Raw genomic sequence first — 13,042 nt, 5'->3', positions numbered from 1 at the left:
AATTTCCAGTGGACTAAAATGTGGTTTGAAATTATACAAAGATAAGCAATTTCTAATAATGCAAACAAATATTTCTCATAAAGCACGAAACGTATGCTTAGAGAAAGAAAGATTTCCTGATCCTGAATAACTTCACTCAAGCAAACAAGGACCAAAGAGAAAAGGGGGAAGATTTTGCAGCCTGGCCCTTCAAACCTGTTCAATGTGATCAAGTCCAAAGTCTCTACCCCCTGTCTGTGTTGGTCCCCGCCCCCCTCAAATGTGCTGACAACCTAGCTGACTTCAGATGCAATTAATTACATCCAGTAAACCTCTGCTGTGACTGATAGACACAAATGATTCTGCAGATGCTGGGAATTCAGAGCAACAGACACAAAATGCTGGAGGAACTCGGCCAGTCAGGCAGCATCGGTGTTGTGGAATGAACAGTTGACGTTTCAGGGTTTAGTACAATTGCATTACACCGCCAGCGATCACTGATCGGGATTCAATTCCCAACACTGTCTTTAAGAAGTTTGTAAGTTCTCCCCGTCACTGTGTGGGTTTCCTCCCACATTCCTAAAGACATAGTCAGTTGTGGACTTGGGTATGTTGGCGCCTGAACACGGTGACACTTGCGCAGTCTTCGCTGTTTTGATTCGATATAAACATTTCACTGTATGTTTCAATATCTCCACGTACACGGGATAAATAGAGCTCAGCTTTAGATCTTAGAACTTGTCTGCCTCACGCCTAGCACTACTGAGTTGTAATTGAGGAAGGCTTGTCACCTGATGATGATGCTGTGCCGGTCGATGTAAGGACCCAGTCTGCTGCCGGCCAGGATGCCCCCATTGCCCACCACGATGCACTTCTTGCAGCCCGACGGCACCAGTTCCTTCGGAATCCCCCCGGAAGATCGCGGCAGCAACTCGGCCGCCTTCTGAAGCTGTTCCTCACAGCCGCGGAACCCGAACGGAGGCCCGTAAGTTCCGCTGCCGAAGAGCGGGCTGGAGCCTTGTCCCACAAACACGGGGATTCTGTGGAGCGGTTTCCCGGGATACAGCTCGGAGAGCTTGGACCGGCTGAAGTTTGACTTGCACGGGCTGGAGACGATCCTTTGACTTCTGTTGTGGAGCTGCTGCAGAGAGGGAGAGGCAAGAGCGAGGGAGTGAGTGATGGCGAGTGGGAGGGTGAGGGAGGGAGGGGAAGGGGAGAGGGGGAGTGGATACAGAAGAGGAGGAGGGAAAGAGGGGGAGGGGCAGGACGAGTGGAAGGGTGATGGGGAAGGGAAGGAACAGAGAAAGAATGGCAGAGTGATGGAGGAGAAGGGGAGTGGAGGGGAGGGCAAAGGGAGAGGGGGAATGGAGGGGAGGGGCAAGTTGATTGGGAGAGGATGTGTAGAGGGAGAAAGAGGAGGAAGTGGGAGTGAGGGTGGGGAGGAGAGGGAAGAGAAGATAGAAACATACAACACAAGATTAGATGCTTCAACCATCAGTGTCTCTACCAACTATGATGCCAACTTAAACTAATTCCATCTGCCTGCACATCTCTCTCCATTCTCTGCATGTTCATGTGGCCTGTCTAAATATCTGTGAAATGTCACTACCAAACCCGTTCCCAGCAGCTCGGGGAGCCTGTGATGGACCTTTTCGTGTGACGCGCTGGTGTGTGTGCCCGCAGCTCTGTAGTTTCTTGCAGTCACGTGCTGTGCCGTTGGTAAAACTGGCCGTGATGAATCCAGATTGAATGCTGGAAGCTGACCCACTGCGGAGAGAAGTGTGTGTGGAGTCAGTGGAGGGGAGGCTGATTTTCACTATCGAGTGGGCTGTGTCATGACTGTCTGGGTTTGGTTGCAGTCCTGGGCAGGGCAGTTGCCGCACCAACTTGTGACATATCTAGGTGGGATGCTTTCTACGGTGCATCTGCAAAACTCGGTGACGTGCCAAATTTCCTTAGCCTTCCGAAGAAGTAGAGGTGCGCCGTGCTTTCTCGGCCTTGGCCTGAGGAGAGAGGCCGTGAGCGAGAGCGCGCAAAGTGAAGGAGTGAGGAGGTTGTCCTACCTCATGGTGCAAACACCTGTTTGCTCCTGGGATGCTGGACAGAAGAACCAGAGCAGGGAGCAGGCCGTCAGGTCCACACGGATCTCCCAGTAAGGTTGGGTCGCTGCCCTCACCCACAACTCTCAACCAACTCTGGGTGTTTCATTGCTGTGTGGTGTGGAGGCACCACTGCATGGGACGGGAAGAAGCTGCAGAGGTTTGTAACGCGGCAGAAGCCTCCCCAGTATCCCATGCCATCAGATTTCTCAACCGTCCATGAACCCATGCACAGTATCTCAATATTTTGCTCTCTTTTGCACTATTTAGTTATTTTTTAGATATTCTTACTGTCATTTATAATAATTTTTATGTCTTGTACTATACTGCTGCCACAAAACAGCTTACTTCCTGATATATTCAGGGCATGAAGAGATACGGGGAGAAGGCAGGAGACTGGGGCTGAGAGGAAAATTGGATCAACCATGATGAAGAGGCAGAGTAGATTCGATGGGCCAAATGGCCAAATTCTGCTCCTATATCTTATGGTCTTATGCTTCAGTGATGAATAACTTGAATAGTACACAGAATTCTGGAGGAAACTGGCAGGTCAGACAGCATGTTAAACACTCAATGTTTTGAGCCAAGACCCTTCATTGGGACCCTTCTTCCTGAATCCTGATGAAGGGGCTCGGCCACAAATGTTGATTGTTCATTTCTCTCCATAGGTGCTGCCTGACCTGCTGAGTTCCTCCAGCATTTTGTGTGTGTCTGTGTGTGTCACCCTGGATTTCCAGCGTCTACAGAAACCCTTGTGCTGTTGATAATAAACCTGATTTTGATTCTTGTAGAATGGAACTCTTGCACCAAGTGCCAATGCCGCCAGTGTGTGCCTCAGTGTGCCAACCCTAGGAGTTCGGCACGACGCTTGCCCCTACCCCAGCAACACCCCCCCCCCCCCCCCCCCGCGACGGCCAGACCGAGCCCAGGCTTCTTACGTACCGCGATGCTGCCGGTCCACATGCTGTAATCCCCCCGCATATCCCGCTGCTTCTGGTAGGCCGGGAATAGCAGGAGAGGGTAGCACACAGCCAGGAGCGATAGTGACGCCAACAGGGACCGTGACCTGTAGGGGCAAGGAGCAGCACCAGGATGAGGAGAGTGTGGAGGCGGCTGGGGTACTTACACTGAAAGCTGAATGAAGTGACCAAAGCCAAGCACTGCAAAATACATTTAAATTGGGAAGGCCTAGATGGCCACGGGACAGATGCCAGTGAATGGGATAGATTTTAGTATAGGTGGTTAGCATGGCATTATGGGCTGAAGGGCCTGCTTTTGTGCTGATTGAGTCAATGACCATAGAGAAAGACAACTACCAAACGTGGATGCTCAGAGGGGAAGGACAAGATGGCAAGCAGCACAATATAGGGCCAACACATGAAACACTGGTAGAACTCAGTGGGTCGGGCAGCATCGATGGGAGGGGTGGAGATGTGGACATTGTAGGCTGAGACTCTGCATCGAGACTGAAAGCCAGTATAAAGAGTGGAAGAGAAAGGGGAGGGGAGGCAAGAGCTGAGAGGTGATGGGTGAATCAAGGTGAGGAGGGATGATGGGTATATGGAGGAAGGGAGTGCTGGATTAGCAACAGAGGCTGAGAGGTGACGGGTGGATCCCGTTGAGGAGGGATGATAGGTAGATGGAGGGAAGAGTGAGAATAGTGACAGAGACTGGGAGGTGATGGGTGGAGGTGACAAAAGGCTGCAGATGGTGGAATCTGATAGGGGAGGAAGGTGGAGCATGGAATCAAGTGAGGGAGGTAGGGAAGGCAGATGGGAATGGGTGATGGGCAGATGAAGGGGTGGAGGAGGGGAAAGAAACAGGTTGGTGGGCTGGGAAGAGTGTAGGAGGAACTAGACAGATCAGGAGGAGAATGAAAAGTGTCAGACCTCATCTGAAGCCACTTATTGCCCGTCACCTCTTGCTCTACCACATTCTTTGACACTGGCTTTCTCCATTCTACTCTTTCAGTCCTGATGAAGGGTCCTGACCCAAAACATCAACAGTCCACTTCCTTCCGCAGATGCAGCCCGACCTGCTGAGTTCCTCCAGCAGTTGTGCTTTTGTTTTGCTGGAGGTTCCAGCCTCTGCGCTCCCTCGTGTCTCCACAACACATCTCCACCACCACCCCCCCCCCCCAGGTTACCATTCCTGAGAACTTTGATGCCTCACTGCTCCACCCTGCTCAGTTCTTTAATTTATTCTAAAAGGTGTTAAGACTTCGGTGTTTTTATTTCGCGAAGAAGCGCGGAGCAGGTCCTTCCAGCTCAACGAGCTCTCACTGCCCAGTTGACCCACTAACCTACTAACTTTGAGGTGCAGGAGAAACGTGGAGTGCTCGAAGGAAACCCACGCTGTTACAGGGAGAAACTACAAAAGATCTACTGATAAACTTTATCTGTCACAGGTATAACAAAACACCAAAAAATACAGTGGAATGCATTGTTTGTGTAGATGGGCACGGCTTCCACCACCAGAACTGACTAACCCTAACCGTACATCTTCAGAATGTGAGAGGGAGCTGGAGCACCTGTAGGAAAAGCACGTGGTCACAGGGAGAACATAAACTCCTTACCAACAAGGGCAGAACTGAAGTTCAAAGTTCAAAATATATTTATTATCAAACTCTGCATACATTACACAACCTTGAGATTCGTCTCCTCACAGGCAGCCGCAGAACAAGGAACCCCAAAAAAAACCATTGAACACCCGATGCACAGAGCGAGATAAAAGACGAATCGTGCGAACAATGGAAATAAACAGTACTTAGAATGAAAGTGAGTCCTCAGACATGAAGCCCGGAACAGGCCACGGCCTGAGACTCCGCTCAGGGCGTGGCAAAATAAAGATTGTGGAACCAACAGACACGGAGCCTGGAGCAGGCCGCAGCCTCGGTGCAGAGCAGAGAGCAGAACCGGCCCGACCCTCACCTCTGGTCCCGACACCCTGCCCTTTCAACCCATCCAGCCCAGCATTCAAATTGTTCAAACATTGGGTCATTCCTCACTCTGGGACCTGGGTCCTGGCGCATGGATACCAGACATCCCGCCTCTCCTGGAAGTTCCGGGAGTCTCCCGCATATTGATAGCAGCTCCCTGATGCCCGCAAATTATATACAATATCCCAGAAATCAATAGTTGCTCACAGCACTGTTTACAATAGTGACTTTTCTATTGCCCATGGTGGGTTAAATGACTGTAAAAGACATGTTTAAGGGTTGACACAACATGGTGGGCCGAAGGGCCTGTACTGTGCTGTACTTTTCTATGTTCTATGTTGAGGTGAGTTTAACAGGTGTTATTCATTCATTAGCATAGCTAATATTATTTAAACTAGCTGGCTCGCTGCTAAGGTGTTACTCTATTGATGTCCTATGTGATGAGGCCAAACTCCCTGTAGACTTGCTTAAAGTTGTAATAGAATAAAAAATCGACTCCATGATAATATAAGTACGTATTTTAATGTCACGCTTTCTGCATAAGACAATATAATAAGGATACACCTTATGCTTTTATTTCTTTTAGGGATCACAACATATTAGGGAGGCTAAGCGCAGGGAAGGCTGCTCAAGTATTGGCGCTACCTCCCTGAAATGAGTTTTTGCAGGGTGCAATGTCTGCGATACACTCTGGGTCTGGTCCCCTCCCCCACGCACCTGACCTTTCCAAATCGGCCTGGCGCTTAGATCAATCAAACCTCGCTCTCGGTTTAGGTGGAAGGGCCTCAAGTCTGCCTCTCCTCTGCTCTGACTTTGCTCCCCTCGACTTAGGCCTTGCTGGGTTGCTGGTGCAGTAACCTGAAGAACCCAGTGAAAAAAAAGAGAGACCACAGCCACTCCGCAGAGAAAGAGGGAAATAAAACACACATTATGCAAATAACAGAAGCAAGCGACAGCATTCCGAACCAGATCGAGTCCTTAGATCTGCTCCCCCGAGCAGCCCGAGTAGGCCCAGGCCTCGATTTCAGCTCATCATATCAGTGGGACAAAAACACTGATAATACGTAATTGATTTACTTGTTTATTTATTATGTTTTTAAAATTTTATTTCATATTTTTTTTCTCTGTCACTGCTAGATTTTGTATTGCATTGAACTGCTGCTGCTAAGTTAGCAAATTTCATGTCACATGCCGGTGATTCTGATTCTGAAACTCGCAGAGGTGACAGTCGCCGGAGAGAGGAATTTGTTGATTTTATTTTGTTTTTGTATTTGTAGTGTTTTTTGGTCTTCTGCACATTGCTTGTTTGCTTGTCTAACCCAGCTGCAGTTTTTCACTGACTCTATTCCATTTCTTTGCACTTACTATGAATTCCCAGAGGAAAATAAACCTCGGGGTTGTATATGGGTGACGTATAGGTACTTTGCTAATAAGTCAACTTTGAACTTTGAACACTCAGCTGTGGAGGCCAAGTCACTGGGTACGGAGTGGGCAGCACAGTGGTGTAGTGGTTAGCACCCTGGTTTACAGCGTCAGTGATGGCGACTGGGGTTCCAGTTTCACTAAAGAGTTTGTATGTTCTCTCCGTGACCACGTGGAGTTCCTCCGGTTTACTTCCACACTCCAAAAGTCATACAGGTCAGAGTTAGTAAGTTGTGGGTGTGTTATGTTGGTGCCAAAAGCCGGGTGACACTTGCAGGCTGCCTCCAGCGCATCCTCAAACTGTGCTGGTCATTGACGCAAATGTCGCATTTTTCACTCCCTCTCCCCGTCACCCAAACAGTCTCTTTTTCTCTATTTCGATATACGTGTGATGAATGAAACTAATTGTTCCCCTGATCTTTTATATTTAAAGTGGAGAATGATAGGTTTGTGCTTAGCAAGGGAATAAAGTGTTTCCGTGAGAAGGCAGGAGAATGGGATTGAGAGGGAAATTAAATCACCCATGATAGAACACACTTGATGGGCTGAATGGCCTGATTCTGTTCCTATGTCTTATTGGGTGGATGGGAGAGGAAAGTTAGACGCAGAGGCTGCTAGATGATAGGTGGAACTGGATAAGGAAGGGGTGACAGGCAGATGGAGCCAGGTGGGAAAGGACGTAGGAAGTGAGGGCTGTGGGCGAAACAATCCAGCAAGATCGGTACATGCGTGAGGGTCACAGGTTTGGATACTTCCTACTGAGGTTACTTTGTTTACCTCCCACTGAAACAGCTTCTGTACAGGTCCATCCTCACCGGCAATGCATCTGCTCAGCAGAGTCAGAAATCTGGAATAAACATGTAGAAAGAGACGAAGAGCTTTAAATAATTGCTCCCACTCTGTGTGCTGAAGTGTTAAGTCTGACCCCGCACCAATTAGCTACTTAAATTCATAATCCGGAGATGGCCAACACACAGGCTGCGCCTGAGACCTGAGCTCGATCCACACTTCGGGTGTTGTTGGTGTGTTCACACATTCTCCTTTGGCTTCCTTTCTGTCAGGGGTTCACAACCTTTTGTTACACCATTAAGCTAGGGGGTCTGTGGACTCCAGGTTGGGAACCCTACCCTCGGTGCCCTCATTTTCCACACACAACCCCAAGCTGTAATAACCTCTTGCTGTTGGCACGTGGCCTAGTGGATAAGGCATCGGTCTAGTGATCTGAAGGTCATTGGTTCGAGCCTCAGCTAAGGCAGCGTGTTTGTGTCCTTGAGCAAGGCACTTAACAACACATTGCTCTGCGACGACACTGGTGCCAAGCTGCTTGGGTCCCAGTGCCCTTCCCTTGGACAATATCGGTGGCGTGGAGAGGGGAAGGCTTTACTGCCGGTCTCCCATACAACCCTGCCCAGGAAACCTTCCGAGGCGCAGATCCATGGTCTCACGAGGCCACAGATGTCTACAACCTCTACGCTACCATGTTAACACCTGTTAACACCTCATGCAATTACGATGGAGAATAAAAAAATAAGGAATTTTTACTACAAATCATAAGGGCCTGGGTGAGGCTACATGCAGACATTTGTGTATGCGTTTGTTTGTGTTTAATCCCCATGGGAAGACTGATGAGGTGGAGTGGGTTATTTCATGAGGTGTTCCATAGGGTTGTGTTCTGGTATCACTATCCTTTGGGAAATTTTACAAACAACTTGGATGAGGAAGTGGATGGTTGGGCTAGCGAGTTTGCAGATGATACCACAATCGGTGGAGTTGTGGATACAGTAGAAGGTTACCACAGGACATAGACAGAGGCAGAACTGGGTGAGGAAGTAGCAGATGGAGTTCACTCTGGAAGATTGTGAAGTGATACGCTTTGGAAGGTTGAACTTGAAGGTTAATCGCAGCATGGAAGAACAGAGGAATCTTTGTGTCCATGTCCACAGATCCCTCAACTTGTTCAACTTGTAGAACACCTTGCCATTTTCCTTAATTCTACTTTCCAAGGCCTTCCTTCTCACTCCCCTTCTAGCTCTCCTGTCCCCTCATACATTTCTTGACCTTAACTCTCAAGAGACTTGTCTGATCTGTTCCCACGTTCGCTTCTCTCTTCCTCTTGTCTGAATGCTACACCTCTCTTGTTAACCCTCCTTCCTACCTTTGTTGAACAGTGGAACACCATTTGCCACCCTGTGATGCTCTGTGGTCAGGATGGATGCAAACATCATCATCAAAGCCACCGCAATCTCTTCCCTTGCTTCCCCATGATAACCTGGGGTATTCACCATCCAGCTCAGGTGATTGACGCATTGTAACATTTTTCTAAAGGTCAACTGCTGCCTCTTTCTTAATCCTGCCATGCTCCAGCACAGTAGCCTGTTTTACACTGATCTCACATTTGTCATAGTCCCTCTCTCTGCTGAACACTAAAACAAAGTATTCATTAAAGTTTGCCCCAACTCCTTAACTCCAGACACATTTCCCTTTTTACCCTTGGTTGTCCTACCCTCATTCTAGTCATCCTCTTGTTCTTCACTTATATAACCATATAACGATTACAGCACAGAAACAGGCCATCTCGGCCCTTCTAGTCCATGCTGAACACTTACTCTCAACTAGTCCCACCGACCTGCACTCAGCCCATCACCCTCCATTCCTTTCCTGTCCATATACCTATCCAATTTTTTTTAAATGACAAAATCGAACCTGCTTCTACCTCTTCTACTGGAAGCTCATTCCACACAGCTACCACTCTCTGAGTAAAGAAGTCCCCCCTCGTGTTACCCCTAAACTTTTGCCCCTCAACTCTCAACTCATGTCCTCTTGTTTGAATCTCTCCAGCTCTCAATGGAGAAAGCCTATCCACGTCAACTCTATCTATCCCCGTCATAATTTTAAATACCTCTATCAAGTTCCCCCTCAACCTTCTACGCTCCAAAGAATAAAGACCTAACTTGTTCAACTTGTAGAACACCTTGCCATTTTCCTTAATTCTACTTTCCAAGGCCTTCCTTCTCCTTTCTCCCCTTCTAGCTCTCCTGTCCCCTCATACATTTCTTGACCTTAACTCTCAAGAGACTTGTCTGATCTGTTCCTACGTTCGCTTCTCTCTTCCTCTTGTCTGAATGTTACACCTCTCTTGTTAACCATAATCCCCTTCACCTTTCTTTTCAGTGGGACAAACCTATCCAGAGTCCCATACAAGAGCTTCCTAAACAGTACGCACACCCCTGCTTTACATTTCCCAATAACGTCCTTCCCCCAATTTACGTTGCTAAGTTCCTGCCAAATATCACTGTAAATAGCCCTCTCGCAATTAAGTACTTTCCTATACCAACCGTCCGAGGCCACGGTTAAGGTCAGGGAGTTGTGGTCACTGTCTTCAAAGTGCTCACCCACCATAAGATCTGTCAGCAGGTTCAAAAAGAATCCATGGTCGAATCAACCACAACAGTATTGAACAGGACCGTTTCGCTCCTTTCTTCTGCTGTATGCCATCTTGGGAAGAACCCGTTTCATACGCAAGTTAATCTGAGGTGCCGACCGAACAAATCTCCCGAGGAAAAGCACTTTTAAATATTCTAGTGCTAATTGTGCCGGACGGCTGGAACGTGGCTATCAGCTGTGCCCTGCCCTGTCGTCAGAGATGCTACAGATTAAAGCATCCCATCCTGGAACATTGCCTTAATGGATGGAATGCCGGGTAGAGTAGACTTGAAGTTTCTCCGGCACTTGTGTGTGTTGCTCTGGATTTCCAGTATCTGCAGATCCTCTTGTGGTTACAAGAGCGGGTGATGCAGCTACACGTTATTACATGCACAGTATATATACATGAAATCATTGCGTTTGAACTGGTTTCTGAGAGTTTTGGAAGTATGGCGGTCAGCGTAACGCTATCACGGTGCCAAATGAACCGGGTTTAAACCCATTGCTGTCTGTAAGGAGTTTTTAATTCACCCCGTGATGGCGTAATTTCCTCCAGGTGTTCCAGTCTCCAACTACATGCCAAAGGCAGACGGGTTAGTGGATTAATTGGTCACGTGGGCGTTATGATGGCGTGGGCTCAATGAGGTTTGTTTTGGTTTTTAATCCCTCTCGCGGGGAGTAGTGCGCCCACGGTGGCACAGTGTGCCTCCTGATTATGTAGTGGCTAGCGTAATGGTTTACAGGGCCAGCCATCGCGCTGCTGTCTGCTTTTGTACCTTCTCCCTGTGAACGTGCGCCCTGGTTTCGCCCAGGCTCGAAAACACGTACGAGTTAGGGTTATTAAGTTTTTTTTAAAAAAAAATCTTTTTATTCTTTTTTCCTACAAAAAAATACAGCACATGCACAAAAACCACGACTTTAACAAAATCAAATTAAACATTGAGCAGCAAAAGGGAGAATAACATAAAGGCAAAAGTAAACATACACAGCAGAGGTACTCCGCACCAAAAAAACCTCAGTCCTCACCCCGTTAGAAAGTCCAATACAGGGCTCCATATCCTTTCAAAGATGTCCCCTCTGTCCTTATTACATAGTCTCGGTCTCTCCAAATGTAAAGTATTTGCCAGTTCTCTCAGCCACAGATCGTACGTCGGCTCTGAGTCCATCTTCCACATTTGCAGGATTAGTTTAGCAATCACCATTCCAAACAATACAGCCAATTTTCATACTTAATGGCTGAAGATAGGGAGCTTGTTGCTCCCAGGATGACTATGAGCGGGTCCGGTTCCCACCGCTTCCCATAAGCCTCAGAGAAACGGTGAAAAATACTTTTCCAGTATGCATAAAGCTTACAACATGACCAGAATGAATGTGACCAGTTACTGTTCTCAGATTTACATCTATTACAAACTGGCGAAACATCAGGATAGAAGCTGTGCAACTTTTCTTTGGAATAATGGAGTCTGTGTTGTTTTAACCTGTATAAGGCTGTGTCTGACGTTGACCGAACAATCATGTATACTCTTTAAATACTCATCCCAGACCTCCTCTGTCAGCTCTATACCCAGCTCGTCCACCCATGCCCGTTTAAGACCTGCAGTATTCACCCGAGCTCCATTGAGTAGGATCTGATAAAAACAGGATGCGGCACTACGAGTAACAGGATCAAACTTATTCATTGCCTCCAGAGACTCGTGTTTGTCTGAAACTTCGAAATTACGAAGTTTTGAGCATGCGATGTCGGTGCCGGAAACGAGGCACTAACTGCGGCTTCTCCCGGTACTGACTGTGTACGTTTCGATGTGAATGTGACAAATTAAGCCAACCTTTAAGTCAACGCCCCCATACTTTGGAGGTAGACAGGACTGCATTGTTTCTGGGGGGGGGGGGCTGTGCACTGTGTTAGATAGTACATGGCTACTTGGCATAAGCAACAAATAGGGTCTCGGCCCGAAACGTTGACTGAGAGTTTCCACGGATGCTGAGTTCCTTCAGCGTGTTGCTTTGACCACAGCATCTGCAGTGTGTTCTGTGGTCAAGTTATCTTGTGTCTCCTATTTGACCCAAGTACTGGCAAGGCCTCGCTGTAACAACTCGGGGAGATTATCGTTCACCAAGGCGCAATGTAAAAACCGGCCTACGGCAGTGGGTTTAATTATTCATTCAGCTAACTTGCAAAGGACCAATTTATAAAGGTAGATGTTCAAAGCAAAAGACCCGGAATTCCGTGGCACGAGCGGGGTTGCCGGACTGCAGAAGCCTGTCTGATGAAGCCATCGGAAGATCAACAACACCGAATGCATTCACCATGACAACTGCATCGACTGCGGTTAGCGCAGCAAAGAAGCGAAAAACAAAACCGCTTTCCGGCGTTAGCGGTGAGATCGCACCGCTGTCCGTAAGGAGTTTGTATGCCCCCGCAGTTGTCTGTCCAGCACAAACATCGATTGGATGCAAACAACGCATTTCAGTATTTGTTTCCACACACATGTACTTAAACTAATCTTTAATCTTTGTTCAGAGGACCTGTGTAAATAAAGTGATTCAGCGAAAGAACCCAGGGAGCACTCACCTCCCTAGAGACACAGTAAGGCTTCCGCCGCGCTGCATTAGAAACAAAATCCACCCTTAGCTGGTACTGGTAACCATCACAGCAATACTTATTCACACAATACTGCGCAAACAAACCTGGGTTCATTTGTAAGAGTTCGTCCAGTTGCTGGATACCCCGGCAAGTCGGCTCTTCAGTCCCGCTTGGAATGGATTGGCCGCGAACTATCTTCCCTGAGCGCTAGACACAGCTCTCGATTAATGAATAATAGATGTACTTTGACCTGTGCGACGCTTTAATCGAGAAGTTGGTCGATAATTGGAGCCGATCTCGGGTTCGCGCTTGGTCATCAGTCCCACTCCTTTCTCCACCCCGCTCTCAACCCCTCCGAGACATTTTGAACCCTGCAACAAGGTTTAAAAAAAGAAATTTGGTGCCGGACCGGGCAAATTTACCTCTAAATCTGGACAGATCTAGGCAAAAAAAATATTATCAGATAGATCCTAGGCACAATAACAAAGAAATCAGCTGCTTAGGTGACAAAATCGCAGGAGCCGGAGGCAGCTTGTGGTTTAATATTTGACAGCAGGCTAAACCTGTCTAGTTACAGCCTTACATCCACGTGCCTGC

General features: G+C 47.8%; 1 protein-coding gene across 5 annotated transcripts in view; it reads right to left on the bottom strand.

The window, feature by feature from the left end:
• LOC132379354 (lactosylceramide alpha-2,3-sialyltransferase-like) overlaps window positions 1–12,780 on the bottom strand; it is a 32,895-nt gene extending 20,115 nt beyond the window's left edge. For 2 of the 5 annotated variants that reach the window (XM_059947099.1, XM_059947104.1), the window contains exons 1-4: window positions 12,550–12,780; window positions 7,216–7,285; window positions 3,021–3,144; window positions 771–1,120 (exon numbers count right to left, since the gene is read on the bottom strand). In XM_059947099.1, coding sequence (XP_059803082.1) covers window positions 771–1,120; window positions 3,021–3,144; window positions 7,216–7,247 — 506 coding nt within the window. In that variant the 5' untranslated portion in view covers window positions 7,248–7,285; window positions 12,550–12,780. Of the gene's footprint in view, window positions 1–770; window positions 1,121–3,020; window positions 3,145–5,733; window positions 5,915–7,215; window positions 7,286–12,549 lie in introns of those variants that run through there. The other 3 variants (XM_059947101.1, XM_059947102.1, XM_059947103.1) reach the window with 3 other exon arrangements.
• Window positions 12,781–13,042: the final 262 nt, after the last annotated feature.

This window comes from Hypanus sabinus, chromosome 22 (genome assembly GCF_030144855.1).
Source record: "Hypanus sabinus isolate sHypSab1 chromosome 22, sHypSab1.hap1, whole genome shotgun sequence".
NCBI lineage: Eukaryota > Metazoa > Chordata > Chondrichthyes > Myliobatiformes > Dasyatidae > Hypanus > Hypanus sabinus.
The sequence above is the reverse complement of the archived record's forward strand: the minus strand, read 5'-3'. Positions and strand labels throughout refer to the sequence as shown.